General features: G+C 42.2%; 1 protein-coding gene across 1 annotated transcript in view; it reads left to right on the top strand.

Annotated features, from left to right (window-relative positions):
• The first annotated feature begins 936 nt into the window (after positions 1-936).
• LOC133403863 (calcium uniporter regulatory subunit MCUb, mitochondrial-like) overlaps positions 937-18,953 on the top strand; it is a 20,550-nt gene continuing 2,533 nt past the window's right edge. Inside the window, exons 1-5 of the mRNA XM_061679226.1 lie at positions 937-1,266; positions 15,168-15,231; positions 16,522-16,689; positions 17,205-17,312; positions 18,084-18,244. Of these exons, the coding sequence (XP_061535210.1) occupies positions 1,159-1,266; positions 15,168-15,231; positions 16,522-16,689; positions 17,205-17,312; positions 18,084-18,244 (609 nt within the window). The 5' untranslated portion in view covers positions 937-1,158. The remainder of the gene's footprint in view (positions 1,267-15,167; positions 15,232-16,521; positions 16,690-17,204; positions 17,313-18,083; positions 18,245-18,953) is intronic.

Here is an 18,953-nt window from a genome sequence, read left to right as displayed (position 1 = left end):
ATGTCTCTCGATTTCAGCGTCGAAAATCACATGTTCATAGGATTCTATGATGATAGAAAACGATATGGTGGTGATTTACTATTGTTCTTCTTTTCTGTTAAGTTTGAAGTAATTCTCATTATTTGCTTGCTCTCAGTTTGATCATCAAAATGAGATGCTCAAATGGGTCAAAAACTGGAAAATGGCCTTTTTAAACGTCCCATTTTCAACTAATAAGACTAACATCCAGGTATTTTTTCTACCAAAGGGTCTTGGTTTTGGTCACAAGTTTGCTAATTATTTTCATTGATTTCTGGGCAGAACATTTGGGCAAATTTTCGACATAAAAAGTGGCATAAAAGCCTTAATCCTTATCCAATTCTTACAAACCAGGGCTCAATTTATTCATGTAACACTTTATCCAATTATATTGTCTATTTTGATATGAACATATTTGCAAATTCTAGTAACATACCTACATGAATGAAAAGCTCGTTTGGGGGAAGGAAGGTTGGAGAGGAAGAAAGTAGTATAATGGTGGTCAGGAAGGAAAAGATTCCAAAAACTATACATGTAATAAAAATTAAAAACTCACTAAGTTGTGTGTTTAACATAAGCTCATTTCGAGTCTAAATGTTGAATTTCTGACCATTTCTTTTAATTTACAACTTACGTTTGTAACATCGTCTTTCTTTTCAATTTCATTTAAATTTTCTAAACTGACTATGTTTAGTAGGTAGCTGCTTTGAGCGTATGATAAAATGCTCACCGTGTAACAGTTGCCTTGCTAGCGGTTAGCAATTAGCATGTCTGCTACTTCGGCCCAAAAATGACACCAGTAAAAAAAAGAAAAGGACGGCTTTCACGTTCAAAACATGGGAGTTTGGCCGCTCACTTCTCCTCCCTGCCGGTTGTTTTGTGCAAAAACAAGCAGCCAAGTGGAGTCAAAAGAGGGAGGGGAGGTCGGCGAAGAGGAAATGCGGTTCAAACTGGGCTGTGTCTTCTTCTAACTATCCACACCAGCCACGCATATTTTGGACTTGAGAGAGGGGCGAATTGTTCGCTTTTTGTGTCATTTTGTACACTATTAAGCTACTTTTGTTGGCTCTGGGCAAGGTGTGTGGTTTAGTTTCCGATCGGAATGCCCCGACTAGGCTGTTAAACACTGGACGCCTGATAATGGCTTCGACGCGGATAGTCGGCAAAGTTGCTGGGAGACTTTTGGGAAGTCTCGGAGCTCGTCGGCCCGCTTTTCAGGCGCCGCGCCCGGCGACATTTCTTCGCAAGGTAAACGGCGATTTATTCCCCCCACCCCCCATGTTTGTCACGACGCTCACAAGTTTCTAAAACTGAAATGTGTTACTTTCACTGTTTTTAAAAACAAACACTATAGGGGCTGCGAGTTGAGCGCTAAGCACGGTTGAGTTTGGGAGTGCAAACTTGAGTGTGGGTGTGGTTGTCAAAAAGCGACTAATTATTGTTTCAATCGAAACTAAACTTCCTCCTCGGTTGGGACCAAATAACATCAGTTTGACATGTAGTAGGGACCGTCTCAAAGGTGCAGCACCGAAAGGTTTTTTTGCTTTTTTAATTAATACTGTTATTTAAAGATCCCTAAAGTTTAAACTATATACTACCATATATATTTTTTGCACACCACAGAGATAATCAAATTTGTCTGAGGGATTGTTACTAGTAAAATAAATTTAATAAATCACACAGACACCTGTCCCACGATAGAATGCATATTAATAGTTTTTGCTACTAGGTAATGTAGTTTTTGTAAATACTTTTTTTTTTTTTTTTTTTTTTAATTCATTGTTGTTGTGCACTGCTTTTGTTTATTTTTGACAGGCTGGAATATTCAGTGCATTTTATACAATGTAGCCTACCCTGTCACTTATTTTGCATCCAGTTAAGGGCTGGCGCCTCACTGACTTCAGGCAAAAGGCGGGCTACACCGTGGATTGGTCGCCATTTAATCACAGGGCACATATAGCGACAGACAACCATATACACTCCCTTTCACACTGCCACTGAGTGTGAGATGAACCCACGCTGTGTGGATCGAAATCAGGGGAAAATGTACCGCTACACCATCAGTAACTCACTTAATTTTGTTATATTCAACTATATTTTTTTAAATATATTTTTGTCAGCAGGACCTGAACTGTCTCCAAAGCCTAAAAGAAAGATGAGCCACTGCTGCATTGTGCATCAGTTAAATACTGACTTTGGAAACTAGTTTTGCACTGTTTTTGTTTTTTTAACCTATGCTCAGCTGAAAAACTCACCTATTCACAAATTTTTGTGCTCTTCCTCTAACGCCCTAAGATGCTACAAGATGGTGCCATGGCTAATAGGAAAGTAGTCATTGGTGTCAAGGAAGTATTGCTTAAGTGATACATCTCTACTGTTATATGTCAGGGAGGAGCTAAGTTTAGCCTGGGTTGTGAATCAGTGGAAGTTAGAGTTTTTGCCGCACGTGCATGAACATTTCTTAATCAAATCATCTACAGTATTAGCCATTTATTTTTAAGGGTAATATTTGTAAGATCATGTTTTTGAAATGATATGAAAGTGCTTTGAGATCAAAGTTTGTGGTATATTTGTGGTTTACACGATTATTATAGGCAATTATAACACTAATTTGTGGCTGAGCTCAGTCCCTATACTTGGCAGTTTACTGTAGTGTTGATTTAATTTAATTTTTTTTTTTTTTTTTTTTTTATATCATCATTTAATAGGCTCTACTGGACCACAATATTGGAAAACGCATCCACATTTATGCCTTGCCTCTGAAGCATTATACCAGCAGTTTTTTCATCTTCTGTTCATGGACGGCAAACAGAACCCAATAAATTATTCAAGTCCATTACTACGGTCTGCAGAGGTTTTCGTAGTGTATACATGTCCACCTGACTGATCATTACATCATACACGAGCTCATCACAGCAGTGCTCACTCGATTACGTCTCAGTCCAAGCCCTCGTCTTGGAAGACAAACCGCAGTTCCGGCTCCAAAGTGTGCTTTTAAACGGTAATGAATGGTCTGCCTTGCCCACTATAGTTCCCCGGATAACACTGCATTGCCACAGCAGCACGTTCAAGCGGGGTACGTCTCCGTATGCAGGTGAATATAGTTACATGCAAAAGAGAGGGGGCAAACACGACAGAAAGTGACTCCCACGTCGTGTCAGACCATCCTCTAGTCTCTGATTTATAGCTCAGCTGTTAAAAGTGCCATCTTTTTTACTAGCCGTTGATCATCCATGACCATCAGCACAGAGAAGGACGGGGGTACAAAATCTATCGTCAGTAATGGCCTACCGGTTGAGGGTGCTGAAAATAAGCTAAGTGTGCATTCTATTAAGATTCACTCTCGCCTTTCAGATTGATTAAGCTGAGCCAGTACGTTCGTTCCGGGACACTGGGCGCGACCTCTGATTCACTCGTAAATGTGTACACTTTTTTTCCCCCATAGAAAATAATTGAAATACTCCCTTCTAGGGTCAAACTTGGACAAGTATAAAACCTTCAACTGTGCAGACAATGTTTTAAGTCACATTTTAACTAACAAGTGTAAAAAAATTTGTTTTAGTGCTGTATACTAAGACTACTACAGGGATGTCATGTTAAAAGGTGTTTGTAATTAAAAAAAATAATAATTTCATATACGTTCACTATTTGTATTGACTAACAGTAGAATATTATGAAGACGATCTTTTGAAAATGTTTCCCTCTCTGGTCCCATCTAACGCCTCTAATTTCATTTTAGAGGAGTGATGTAAGGTTATATTCAGCTTTTGTGAGCAGCTTGAAAGCTTCTTACTCCACCTTTTAAGGAAGTAAATGTATAGAGGCTTGCTGAAAGTGATTTGATGTCATGTATGACTGTAAAGAATATTTTAAAAAATGCGGTGCAAGTATAAAAATAGGTTATCTTAAACAGTAAATTGTTTACTCGCTCACCATTTAAAGGATACATATGCATTTGTCAAAAGACCACAAGGATCAAGAATTATAGAACACTTTTCACCCACATTTAAACCGATGCTGAATTCTGCCTGTTTTGAAGGGGTGGTTCTGTGTCATGCAAATAAGCCAATATGTCTTTCGTTACCATGATGACTAGGGAGTGGCTGCTTGTTGTGCCCCGGGTCTGAAAAAGTGAAAGTGAACTGCAAAGTGTGCATGACCCTCCATTGAAAACAGAAGTATGGATTGTTGTTTTTTTTCCACTCGTGGAGGCAGCACTTCAACACCAAGACGCCCAAATACAATTACAATTAGTGTGCATATCCTAGCATGGGAAACCTGCAGCGGACATTTTGTTAAACACAAATATCTCTGTTGAGGTGAGTCTCTTCACGTAAGGACTAAACGTAACTGACTTCGTGGTGCGCTTTCTTTTTGTAGATTATTATGTGGACGTAAAGTTCCATTTCTTATAGTTATCGTCTCATTTTTCCTCGTTGCCATTTCTGGCTTGACAAAAAAGCAAGACACACTTGTGGAGTTAATCCTTATGTCAGAGTCTCTCGTGACATCGTGCATGATGGCAGTTAAACCATTTTTCCAGCAAATTCCAAATGACGTTACCTTTTAAAGGTGCCACTTCTTTACAGTAAACCGCTGCGGAGATAGGGACTGCCCCTTGCCACGAATAGCGAAAATCAACAAATAATTTGCGCTCCCTCTGAAAGGGGTTTATAATTTCGTATAGATGCCACAAGATGACGGCAATGCACTTAAAACAGAATGATCATAAAGCACCAAGGCCATGTATCGAGCATGTATATGCAGTATTGAGGAGTTACATCATTCAACACAAAAGAACCACCTACACTTGAGGCTCATCAATAGTAATAGCTAGCATACTTGCCTAACGCACTAGCACAAACTGACATGACATCATGTGGGATGCAAATAAATATGCGCAATAGCACTTGACATAAATGGCATTAAAGGAAACGCACAACAAATATTTTTTTTATTACATGATGTTTTTTAACCATCACGTAATCAACCTGCAGCTTGCTAGTTAACATAGCATACATGGGGAGCTCGATATACTGGTTTCCGCGTTTGGTCATGTGACATTGACAATGCAAGAGCGAGGGCACTTGTGACGTTAATTTTATACGGCAACAGAGGGTGATATTGACCAACATAGCTGATCCCTGGGGTAGGTAAAAAGTGATGAATGTATCTATTTAATTTTTATTCCACGAATACAATATTAATCAGCATATCATGTTTACAATAGTGGGGGCATATACTAGAGGCTAACATTTTTCGGGATTGCCACCAGCACCCGCGGGTCCTTCCGGATTCCCCCGGGATGGGACTGAATTTCACTATTAAACGCTGGATGGGGCAGGACGGGGAGCAAACCTCACCGGGAGCAGCAGGAGTGGGAACGAAAGTCACCGGAGTTGGTGGGAGCGGGAACTACGATAACAAAGTCACTGGGAATGGAAAGCATGACTGGAGTAGAAACCATGATTTTCGTGGTAATCTCTAATATTTTGCCTCAGGATTGGGGGGGAATGGAATCAATATCTGTGAGAGTGGGAGTCAAAATCCACTCCTATGTCCGCCTCTAGCATGTACAACATATTTTTTGTCCCCCCCCATTTTCCTCCCCTTTACATAATTGAACTTACCTTTTGGCATTTACACGCAATAATAAATGTTTGCTGTTGTACCTGCAAAGTAGACTACACCGTAGACTATTATTCGTAGCTACATCGGGAGAGAAGCAGAAACAAACATTCACTTTTGACTGTACACAAAGTGCATTCAAAGACCAAAGACAAATCAGGACCTCTCAAACGCAGATGAAGAAACACTATCAATTAATTAAACCAAAAACAACACTAAGATTCCACCAGATAGTGCCAAAGTCAATGTTATTGCTTTGGGATGCACACAAAAACAGCGACAAAATTTTCTACGAATAACAGGATAGGTTCCCAAAAAAATCCACAAATTAGTAAATCACTGAACCGCAAATATGCAGGAGTTCACTGTATGTGCATCATATAAAAACCCACAAACCCTGAAGACATCTCTGTTGCAGACTATTTTTGAAACCCTTGTAACCACAAGATTGAAGCCGGTGTGTAATTCCTTAAATCCAGATTAAACGTATCAATTTCCCACCTCTTCAATAAGTGGCATTTTATAGATAAATGGCCACTAAAACCTGTCGTGATAGAGCTGTTAATCGACAGACCGCTGCATCACACAGTTGCCACATCCCATTCAGGGTAGTTGAATTTAACTTTTTACACCTCCAGTTTACTTGCCGTTACATAGGTTTAAAACCATTTTCTCTTTTATTCCTGAAATGGTGATAAATTCCGTAAGCAGCAGTAACTTGTGAAAGGAGCCTGACGCTCCATTGAGAGCCAACAGCAGGAGTCATCTTTTCCTATAAAACACCACGAGTATAATAATGATAATAAAATTATTACGGTTATCAGCATTATCACCATATCACTAAAATAAATGCAGACAAGAAAAAAAGTGTCTCAGGCAGGAGACTCCATTTGGATCAGAACCTCCCGCCACATGAATAGCTTCTTCCTCTCTGCCATCAGACTCATGAACACTACAGTGCTGTGAAAAAGTAATGGGCCCCCTCCTCAAATTCCTATAGTTTTGCATAGTTTCCCCACTTTAATGTTTAAGATAATCAAACAAATGTATATACCAGACAAAGATAACCCAAGTGAACTAACACCCAAGCCTGATTACCTCCAGACCTGTTCAATCAAGAACTCACTGAAACAGAACCTGTCTGACAAAATCAAGTTGGACTAAAAAAAACTGACAAAAATGACACGATCCAAACAAATTCAAGAAAAGTCAAAAAAATAAAGTAATTGACATCTATCAGTCTGGAAAGGGTTACAAAGCCATTTCTAAAGCTTTAGGATTCCAGCGAACCATAGGGAGAGCCATTAACCTCAAATGGAGAAATGGAGAAACAGTTGTGAACCTGTCCAGGATTGGCCAGCCTACAAAGACTACCCGAAGCGAACGGCAATGACTCATCCAGGAAGCCACAAAGGAACTCAGAACATTTTCTAAAGAACTGTAGGCCTCCCTTGCCTAGGTTAAGGTCAGTGTTCATGACACAAGAATAAGAAAGAGACTGGGCAAAAATGGCATCCGCAGCAGAGTTCCAAGGCAAAAACCACTGCTGACCAAAAAGAACATAAAGGCTCGTGTTACTTTTTGGAAAAAAAAAAAAAACATCTGAATGATTCCCAAGACTTTTGGGAGAATACTATATGGACTGACGAGATGAAAGTTGAGCTTTGTGGAAGGTGTGTGTCTCGTTACATCTGGTGTAAATATAGCACAGCATTTCAGAAAAAGAACAACCTACCAACAGTCAAACATGGTGGTGGTAGTGTGATGGTGTTGGGCTGCTTTGTTCCTTCAGGACCAGGACCACTTGGTGTGATTGATGGAACCATGAATTCTGCTCTTTATCAGAAAATCCGGAAGGAGAATGTTCAGCCATCAGTTTGTGACCTCAAGCTGAAGCGCACTCTGGTTTCACAGCAGGATAACAATCCAAAACACACCAGCAAGTCAACTTCTGAATGGCTTAAAGAAACAAAATGAAGGTATTGGAGTGGCCTAGTCAAAGTCCGGACTTGACTCCGATTGAAATGAAGTGGCATGACCTTAAAAGGCCATTCATGCTTGAAAACCCTACATTTTTGCTGAATTCAAACAATTCTGCAAGGGAGAGTGGACCAAAATATCTACAGAGATGTGAAAGACTCATTACCGGTTATAGAAAATGCTTAATTGCAGTTGTTGCTGCTAATGATGGCCCAACCACTTATTAGGTTTAGGGGGCAATTACTTTTTCCTCACAGGGCCAGGTAACTGAATAATTTGTTTTCCTTAATAAATGAAATCACAATTTCAAAACAGCATTTTAAGTCACTTGAGTTAGATTTGTCTATTTACATTTATTTTATGATCTTAAACATTAAAGTGGGGAAACAATGCAAAAATAAAAGAATTTGAGAGTGGGGCAAATACTTTTTCACTGCACTGTAATTCACCATTATAATTTCACACCTACACCTGATTCCTATTCCACACTCTTTATGCTCATTTCAGTTTATTTTCCTTGTTAGTCTATTTATATTTGAACTTTTATCATCAACTGTTTCGTATTGCACCATGGGTTCGAGAAGAATTCCTTGTTGTGAAAGTACCTTTCACTGAAGCAGTAGCTCTCAGTTTCAAGGTTTGTGAGTACAACATCACTCCCTCTCGTGTGAGATTGATTGATTGTTGTTTATTTGGGTTAGGTTCATCATTAAACAATACCGAATAAACAACAATAGCGCCAACTACCGCCAAGGAGGACTTACTCTGTCAGTTTTTTGCCTGAAGTATTGGTGGCTGGTATCGGCCAGCCTTCACGCGTACCCGATACCTTGAAAATAAGGCCTTGCTCATTCCTACTTATTGTTCCTCTTAAGACTGTATTTGCAGTTTCCCAAAGTGTACTAGCTGTTACATCTGGAGTGGTGTTGGTCTTGAGAAAGGTTGGTAGGTAACCCTAAGTAAGTGGTTCAATTTGGGTCTTTGAGAAGAGAAAAATGTAAGCGCCATCTGGGTTTGGGTTGAGGTTTGCTTCCTGTTGCTAATTAAGCGATATGGGGCATGGTCTGACCTAATACTGTGGATGTTGGTCTCTGTTATGCTATGAGTGAGGAGTGTAAAAATCATGTTATTCTAGTTGGTTCTTATACTTTTATCGAGCTGTATTTCCCCTCCGAAGATGCTAGGATCATGGACTGGAGAACAAGACAAACTCTTCGCTGCCTACACTTCATCACAATGACAGCTGGGAATAATTGAATTTTCTTCCAAAGTGGCTGTCTTTTGTTTTCCCCTCAAGCCTTTTGGGCGTTCCATTCTGCTTATTTTCTACTTCCTGGGAGATACACCAGCCATGTGATGATCACCGCCTGTATCAAAATACGCTGAGCGGTGTAGCTCCACACTTAGAATACCGATGCTCGGCTATGTCGGGATTCATCAAGCGGTCGAGCTGCAGGGAAAATGAGACTGCTTGTCGCCGCGCTCACCATTACCAATCATTCAGGCAGGACGCAGGGGCCTACTTCATTTAGCGCTACCAGAAGGCATTTTGTCAGTTTTCGGCCTTGACTGCATGCCATAAATAGGAAAACGCATGGCTCCGGGGGCCAGAGGGATATCAGCTGAAAGTTTAATGTGATCATGTTGAGCAAGTGTGCAGCTTTAACATGGATTCCAAACTCTGCAGTGTTAATTTAAAAAAAAAAAAAAAACTCCTCCTTTCTGCGGCGTGGAGAATCACATGACCAGGCAGACCCCATATGTTACTTGTTCAGTCTTGTTCACATTTACATTTTATCCTGAGGTGTAACACTCTTTCTTTTACACTCAGTGGCCACTTCATTGTGTACACGATCAATGATCTTCATTACAACCAGCTTTTTGTTGTTGTTTTGGTTACATACTGTTGTACGTTGACTAGTTTTGATTGTAGTTTGCATTTGTACCTAATTGTAATTGTTTTTCCCTTTTTTTTTGAGGTTTTGATTTTTCTGTGCTGAATGTTTGTGATCTAATGAATAACTGTACATTTTTAATATTTATGAAGAGAACGGGTAATCCTTTTTCTCAATTTAGGCAGCTCTCAGTGAAGTAAATGCTGGTCTTGTTCAACGTGCCCTCCCTTTTATTTTCGCCCACTTGAAGGCAGTACAAACAAGTGAATAAGCACACCTCTAAGTTTAATAATGCATTATTAGCAGAACCTCTAAAGTTGAACACAGTCAATTTTGTTTAATCTCCAATTTGTCCGGATTTGACATTTTCCCCCTCAACTAGGAAATAATGGAAATAGAAATGATCCGTTGGTCACGTGGTCAAACTGGCCAGCATAAAACCTTTTTTAACTTAAATGCATAACATGGGTCAAAATGAGTCTGTGATATGGTTCAATAATAAAAAAAAAAAGAATGCATTTAAGTTTGACATCTATGTGGTTTGGCGATTTAACGCAAAAGGCACGAGGCTTTCAAAACGGGTAGATTTTGAGCAGAACTTCAAAATATCCCCCTCTCTTTTAATTTTCACCCACATCTCCTTTCAGCTCACGTTCCTCATTAGTGGGCCAATAATCCCAACGTTTGGTGAATCTGGTATATGTGCAACCTACTTCCGCATTCAGCAAAACCGGTCGAAGCACTTCCTCCCGGTTCGGGTGAATGGCTAAAGGTATAGTGACAAAACACCGTAGGCTTTTTTTTTTTTTTTTTTAACACGATGTCACCACAGGGCCACCAAAGATGACAATATTAGAATTTGAACCTTCATTCATGTTTACATATCTTAATTGTAGATAAAATAAATTTATGTTTTGTTCAAAGACAGCCTTAAAGAAAACATTTTTGCTAGTTCGGCGTCAATATGTCATCAAACTGTAGTGATGCTCATTATTGTAGCATACACAGGAAGTCTACTAAATTGTTTTCCTAGGATTGCTTGGCCGTCACAAGCCACAAGGTGCCGTGATATCGCCAAGGACCAATCCGAGCAATGCTGTTTTCAATATTTGAAGTAGAAATATCAGCGATCCAGTCAGAACAAACCTTACTTATTATATGGAATATTAATGAGAAAGCCGTCTGTCTCAAATGCCAGGTGTAAAAGGCCAACCTGAATAGCTTGAAAAAGGGCATTTTGGGCATTTTCAACCCAAATTATCTTGCAAACCCAATAAAGAGACAAATGATTATGACAAATTAAAAATTGATGGCATGGAATCATGGAAGCGTTCTTAACTGAAGGAATGAATATTTTCACCACTATTGATTTTAAAATGCGAAAACAAATCACTCTGTCGCAAATGTGCCATAACATTATTAACTGTAAAAAGCCCTTCTTCCTAACCCACAGTGGACCATCTCAATGCAAAACAAATCAGTCCTCAGTCTAAGTCAATACAGACTGAGGCACTGCTGCTGCTGAATAATAGCATTCAGGCCAATTGATGTTTTTTTTTATTTTTTTTATTTTGTCCACCTGGTGAACGTCAGTCTGCTCTTTTCTGGTCATTTTACTGTGGGCTGCCTCTCTGTTCTTCTTTTAATTTGATATTGATTGAATGGGAGACTTGCTGGAGGACAAAAGCTGGTGGGGGTGGTGGAGGTGGGGTGGTGGAGGTGGGGTGGGGTAGAGTCACATCCTCAAGACGCCAGTCGAATTGAAGGGCGTATTCATTCGGGACCCCCAAGATAAATAAAGTCCTTGATTTAAAAACTCAGCTTGTGGGGTCGAAAGCAGTAGAGTGTAAGAATAGTTGGTCACGGATTATTCCAGTTTCTGCTCCACGTACTAGTTCTAGTTGATAGTTTTACACTTATAGCAAAGAATTTTCATACAAATATTTTCTGTCATTGAGACTTTACTACTGATTTAATGTGTATATATATATGTATGTAGATATTTTTCGCCAATATAAGATGGCCGAAGTGTAAGTTTCAATTTAAACATTTTTTATTTTTTTATTTTTAAATCATATACCTGTCATTATTCACTTATATATGGTAATAAATCTGTCATTTTTTTTTTCACTTGAAAGTGTTGGAAGAGAAGTATGTGTAACAATTCTCGAAAAAAAAGAGGCTTCAAGCTATTTAATGCCTCTCATAGTTAAGGTTTGCTGTAAAACTAAATATAAAAGAAAGAGAATCCAGTGTATTTCAAACATGTTGCCATTGACATGCTAGTGGTTAGTGTTGCTAGCCGCGGTTTTAATAATACCCTTTTAGCAACAGATATTTAAACGCAAAGCAACGTAATGCAGACAGATGATAGAACAGTCAAAGTATCCTGTATATTATTTAGCCTCCACAAAAATGACAATTACAGCATTTTACTGAGTCACAGTAATAGTAGTAGTACATATTCTCCTTCGTTTGTGTCTGCATGACTGCATTAAAGTCCCTCCGAGTGGCCAAGGCGAGCACACCGGAAGAAGCAGCACAATAAAATGTATTAAATCATGATGCACAAACTGTTTAATTCTTTACATTCTATTTGTTATACAGTACTTAGAAAGTACAATATTTATAAGGTGATATTTTTCCTGAGGAAAGGGGGCACCCGACCGCCATAGGGGTCAAGTGCAGTGTGAGCTGGGCGGTGGCCGAATGCGGGGACCTTGGCGATCCGAACCCCGGCTACAGAAGCTGGCTCTAGGGACGTGGAATGTCACCTCTCTGGCAGGGAAGGAGCCAGAGCTGGTGTGTGAGGTCGAGAAGTTCCGACTAGATATAGTCGGACTCGCCTCCACACACAGCTTGGGCTCTGGTACCAGTCCTCTCGAGAGGGGTTGGACTCTCTTCCACTCTGGAGTTGCCCACGGTGAGAGGCGCCGAGCAGGTGTGGGTATACTTATTGCCCCCCGGCTCGGCGCCTGTACGTTGGGGTCCACCCCGGTGGACGAGAGGGTAGCCTCCCTCCGCCTTAGGGTGGGGGGGACGGGTCCTGACTGTTGTTTGTGCCTATGCACCAAACAGCAGTTCAGAGTACCCACCCTTTTTGGAGTCCTTGGAGGGGGTGCTGGAGAGCGCTCCCGCTGGGGACTCCATTGGTCTGTTGGAGGACTTCAATGCTCACGTGGGCAATGACAGTGAGACCTGGAAGGGCGTGATCGGGAGGAACGGCCCCCCCCCGATCAGAACCCGAGCGGTGTTCTGTTATTGGACTTCTGTGCTCGTCACGGATTGTCCATAGCGAACACCATGTTCAAGCATAAGGGTGTCCACACGTGCACTTGGCACCAGGACACCCTAGGTCGCAGTTCGATGATCGACTTTGTGGTCGTGTCATCGGACTTGCGGCCGCATGTCTTGGACACTCGGGTGAAGAGAGGGGCGGAGCTGTCAACTGATCACCACCTAGTGGTGAGTTGGCTCCGATGGTGGGGGAAGATGCCGGTCCGACGTGGCAGGCCCAAACGTATTTTGAGGGTCTGCTGGGAACGTCTGGCAGAATCCCCTGTCAGAAGGAGTTTCAACTCCCACCTCCGACAGAACTTTGCTCATGTTCCGGGGGAGGCAGGGGACATCGAGTCCGAGTGGACCATGTTCCACGCCTCCATTGCTGAGGCGGCCGACCGGAGCTGTGGTCGGTGCCAGTCGTGGCGGCAATTCCCGAACCCGTTGGTGGACACCAACGGTGAGGGATGCCGTCAAGCTGAAGAAGGAGTCCTATTGGGCCTTTTTGTCCTGTGGGACTCCTGAGGCAGCTGATGGGTACCGGCTGGCCAAGCGGAATGCAGCTCTGGTGGTCTCTGAAGCAAAAACACTGGTATGGGAGGAGTTCGGTGAGGCCATGGAGAAAGACTTCCGGACGGCTTCGAGGAAATTCTGGTCCACCATCCGACGTCTCAGGAGAGGAAAGCAGTGCACCACCAACACTGTGTATAGTGGGGATGGGGCGCTGCTGATCTCGACTCGGGACGTTGTGAGTCGGTGGGGAGAATACTTCGAAGACCTCCTCAATTCCACCGACACGCCTTCCCATGAGGAAGCAGAGTGTGGGTTCTCTGAGACGGGCTCTCCTATCTCTGGGTTTGAGGTCACCGAGGTAGTTAAAAAGCTCCTCGGTGCAGGGCCCCGGGGGTGGATGAGATTCGCCCGGAGTTCCTAAAGGCTCTGGATGTTATGGGGCTGTCCTGGTTGACACGCCTCTGCAACATCGCGTGGACATCGGGGACAGTGCCTCTGGATTGGCAGACTGGGGTGGTGGTCCCCCTTTTTAAGAAGGGGGACCGGAGGGTGTGTTCCAACTACAGGGGGATCACACTGCTCAGCCTCCCTGGTAAGGTCTATTCAGGGGTGCTGGAGAGGAGGGTCCGTCGGGAAGTCGAATCTCAGATTCAGGAGGAGCAGTGTGGTTTTCGTCCTGGCCGTGGAACAGTGGACCAGCTCGACACCCTCGGCAGGGTCCTCGAGGGTGCATGGGAGTTCGCCCAACCAGTCTACATGTGTTTTGTAGACTTGGAGAAGGCGTTCGACCGTGTCCGCATATCCGGCAGTAAGTCGGACTCGTTCCCGTTGAGGGTTGGACAAGGCTGCACTTTGTCGCCGATTCTGTTCATAACTTTTATGGACAGAATTTCTAGGCGCAGCCAAGGCGTAGAGGGGGTCCGGTTTGGTGGCCTCAGTATTGCATCTCTGCTTTTTGCTGATGATGTGGTTCTGTTGGCTTCATCAAGCCGTGAGCTCCAACTCTCACTGGAGCAGTTTGCAGCCGAGTGTGAGGCGGCTGGGATGAGAATCAGCACCTCCAAATCAGAGACCGTGGTCCTCAGTCGGAAAAGGGTGGCATGCCCTCTCCAGGTCGGGGACGAGATCCTGCCCCAAGTGGAGGAGTTCAAGTATCTTGGGGTCTTGTTCTTGTTCACGAGTGAGGGAAAAACTTTGTATCGGTCCGTTGTGGTAAAGAAGGAGTAAAAATACTGTAAATCAAAAATCAAAGGGCCTGGCAGCAAAATCATTCAATGTAAAGTGACTGGAGCTAATTTTCTTGCCTCACAGTTTGCCAATGAATCCATCTGATTTCTTTGAGACTGTGCCTAATGATTATTACATTTTTCTTGGCAATATGATTATTCCTACCCTTACCTGAATCATTACAGTACTGTTGTTAAACTACAGCCTCCCGCTTCCTACGTGTGCAGGCCTCGCTGCGCCCGCTGCATCGCAGCTGTACGGCCTTCTTGCTGGCTGCCAAAGAAAAGAGCAATTTACCCCGCGGATGCGTGAATGTGCCGTTTATTGCGCTAAAAGTTTATGAAATGTGAGGCAAAATCCTGCGTTGGCAAGAAGCTCCGCTTTTAATCAGCAGAACCTGCAGTCAGAGGCTGGTGGGATTCTACACCATTAAGTAGGGAAAGAAAATGCAGTGTGCACGTTTTTTTTAATTATATATATATATATATATATAGTTATATATATATAGTTGAAACAAATGCTGTGTCATTTCTTCCTGGCTTTGTTTGTTTGCAATCCAACGCCTGCCGGTTTAAACAATTAACAAGGGAGCGCTCTAAATCATTTTGGATTATCTTGTCTTTCCAGGTGCAACTGCCTCTGCTTGGGGCTTATCAGGCTGTGTTCTGCAGCACGCGTCCGCCCCCTACAGGTAATTCTGCTTACTGCACTCACTAATCATAATAAAAAGATTGATGATTAATAATAATAATAATTATGAAGGCTCCAGACCAGGGGTGGGCAAAGTATGGCCTGTTCCATTCTTTATTTGGTAATATGTATGTAATATTTTCTGTATAACGGCACATTCTGCCTCACAGTTCTGAGGACCGGGGTTCAAATCGGTCCCGTCTGTGGAGTTTGCATGTTCTCCCCGTGCCTGCGTGGGTTTTCTCTAGGTACTCTGGTTTCCTCCCACATCCCCAAAAACATGTATGGTAGGTTAATTGAAGATGCTAAATTGCCCGTAAGTATGAATGTGAGGTCAAATGGTTGTTTGTTTATATGTGCCCTGCGATTGGCTGGCGACCGGTTCAGGGTGTACCCCGCCTCTCGCCCGGAGATAGCTGGGATAGGCTCCAGCACGCCCGCGACCCTAGTGAGGATAAGCGGAACGGAAGATGAATTAATTAATTTGCTGTATTAATTTTAAAAAATTAAAAAATACGAGAATAATTTTATTTATGCAGTGGTACCTCGAGTTGAGAGTGTGAGTTTTTTGAGTTACAAGCTGTTGCTCGGTCCATTTTTTGTTTTGTTTTTTGGTTAATTTAAAAAAAAAAAAAAAAACATTCCTATCTTTGCGTTGAAAGTGAAAATTTGCATTGCAAGCAGGCTTTAAATGTGCTACGTGAGCTATGAGAACCACAGTTGCTGGTGCACCTTTAACCGTTTATTGAAAGGGACAAGGGGACTCTACAGATTGTTTTTGCTTCGAAACTTCCCTTTTCCTATCGAAGCGAGACGACCCGGAAATACTCAGAGGAAAGGTTGTTTGAATTCTAAAAATGCTTTTTAGCATAAGTTAGTCCTGACTAACCTTTGCTAAAGGAGATAGGTTATAATCCTTTATGGCAGCAATATTCAATGGCAAAGCGCGTCAATAGGCGCCGTTTTAGTTACGCGACAAAAATATCAGGAAAACTGAAATGGAGAAAATCCGTTTAACACTATAGCTCCACAATTGAGTAATGCGCAGTGTTTGCGCATTTTCAGCAATTGTCTTCAAACATGTAGAATGGCTTTAGAAACATAATCGCTGAATTCACTTTAGAGGGTCTTTCAAGGCACACATCAACACACAAAATAAAAAAATAAAAAAAATAAAAAAATACTTTATTAAATGTTTCTGTTGTACCAATGGCCTGGCCCATCTGTTTGTTTTGAGAATCAAAAGTTTGCCCACCCCTGCTCCAGACTGTGATTCTTCTTATCTCTGTAGAAGTGTCCATCAGGTACAAACATGGCCGCCTGGCTCTGGAGGTGCCGCTGACGTGCAGGAGCGAGACGTGCCTCTTCTTTCTGCAGCCCATGCTCATGACGGTGGGCGACCTCGTCAACGAGTTGCAGAGGGAGGACCCCGGCGCCGCCGCCACGGTGCTCTCCAAAGGTACCTAACTCGTGCGGCGCCGATTCCCTTCATGTCGTTGAATGGGTTCCGTGGAAGCGCGGTAGAGAACGTGGGCGGAGTACAGCCTCACGCCTCAAACCCAAGCCACAAACAGTCGTTTCACGTCTTGGGAAAACATCCAAGGCAATGCGTTCCATCCATCCATTTTCTATAGGGTTTGTCCTCATTCAGGTTGCGGGCAAGCTGGAGCCATTTCCAAACGGACTTTGGGCGAGAGGCGAGGACTGGTCACACCCTGGACTGGTCGCCAGCCAATTGCAGGGCACATAAAAACAATTCACACCTATGGACAATTTAGAGCAGGGGTGGTCAAATTTTGTGCTTTTAAACAGACATGGGATTTCTTAACGTGACTGTCACGTTAACAGTTTTAAGAGGGCAGCAGCATAGACTTTGTGTTGTTGAGTTGTCTTCTCTTGTGGGTATTTTTCATCTGTTTAGCATTTATATTGTGTTTTCATGACTCCTAATTATGATTCTGTTTGTCCGGACAGATGGTGAACGTGTAGCCTCCAACACGCTGATAGAAGCCCTGCTGATAGACACGCACTTCAAGCTGGTCATCAACAACACCATTTACAATGTCCACTCTCCTGAGAAAGGTATAAACAATTCCACACTTAAACATTTTGACTGTCAAACCTGAACGACTCGTTCTCAAATTAGTTTTACTGTCGTTTGGAATTAGTGGAACGTAATTGTTATGTACGTTCGATGCATCCAGTCCTATTTGAGGCACCATTAAATGTTCTTCAATTCATGCTAGTCAAGATTCCTATTTGACACAGGTAACCAGTTTGAATGCACTTATAACTGCATCAAAGGTCACCCTAACCTCAAAACCTGTTAGACCGTGCTAAAAGCTACTGCATATATATATTAACTCTGTTTTAAAAAAAAAAAAAATCCATGTCGTATCTAGTCTCTCGTTGAGCGAGAATGACGGAACTATTTTTTTTTTATTTTTGGGTTGGGTTTCATTATGATTTGAGCACCAAAAAGAAAAAAGAAAATGAATTAATGATACATAGGTTACAAAATTGTGGACTGCTATATTTGTCAGCTCGTTGGTTAGTTTGCAGGCAACTTTCTGGTTCGTGGGGAATTACATTAAACGTTAGGATTAAACACATGGGACTGAGAATGGGAAATGATAACAGTTCCATCATAACTCGAGTGCCAGAAATAAAATGAACCAAAATAAAAACAACTATTAAGTGTGATATTTGTTCATTAGTGGGCTATATACAGTATCTTTGGATAAGACAAAAAAAAAGGCTCCACCATTTGCATTCAGGCACGGGAGGAAAGGTTCTATTGTGACCAGAGTACTGAAAAGAAAATGAAAAAGTCTCCGTCCACTGTGTTTGCAGTGTGCAAGTCCAGCGAGCACGCCCTGCAGCTGGATGACATGAAGCACGTGGTTCACCTGCTGCACACGGCCTTGCACCTACCGGAACACCAACTGATCCAAGAGCGCCAACTACTGGAGAGACTTGACAGCCTCCAACAGGAGCTGTCACCCCTGGAAAAGGTGCGCCAAAATACTTGTCTGCTGGAATGAAAACGTCATAACAATGTCTTCTAGACTTGGTGAAGCAGTATGTGGCTCTCATTCGTGGATTATTTGGATGTTCCAATAATTGTAATTGTATGTTCTTGATCACGAGCAAGCTCACTGTTTAGAATGAGTGGTTAAGTTAGTCGGAAGACTCATCAAACACAAACAAATTTCCCCACATTTATCTGATCATTTCCAAACTAGGTGGACATGTACAGTATATGTTTTACTTGTAATATTGGGACACTCTGTGACTAATTATTTTGTCAAGATGATCACATCGCCGATGTTGAACTATCAGCTTGTCCTAATGATCAAAAAAGTTTTTTTATTTACTTGTAAATGTCACTGAAATGCCCACCTCCAAGTTGCATTTCCAGCTTTTCAATGCATGCCTGGGCTCCTATGCTACTGCTGCGGTCATTCTCAACTTGTGGGTTGGGACACAAAAGCGGATGATTGATTCATTATGGATGGGTCGTGGACAGGGCGTAAAAAATAAGGGGTCCTCGGTTCATGACGGTACCGACATCCAACTTACTGTTTTACATTGTTTTATCATACAAAGAGTGCATTTACAGTGATATGACATTACTACTGCGTTAGTATAGCTTAGTAATATACTGTACTTAACACGTTCTGCTTTATGTACAAATTTGTAGCAGTGGAACTCCATCATAAA

Source organism: Phycodurus eques, chromosome 6 (genome assembly GCF_024500275.1).
Source record: "Phycodurus eques isolate BA_2022a chromosome 6, UOR_Pequ_1.1, whole genome shotgun sequence".
In the NCBI taxonomy this organism is placed as follows: domain Eukaryota; kingdom Metazoa; phylum Chordata; class Actinopteri; order Syngnathiformes; family Syngnathidae; genus Phycodurus; species Phycodurus eques.
The sequence above is the reverse complement of the archived record's forward strand: the minus strand, read 5'-3'. Positions and strand labels throughout refer to the sequence as shown.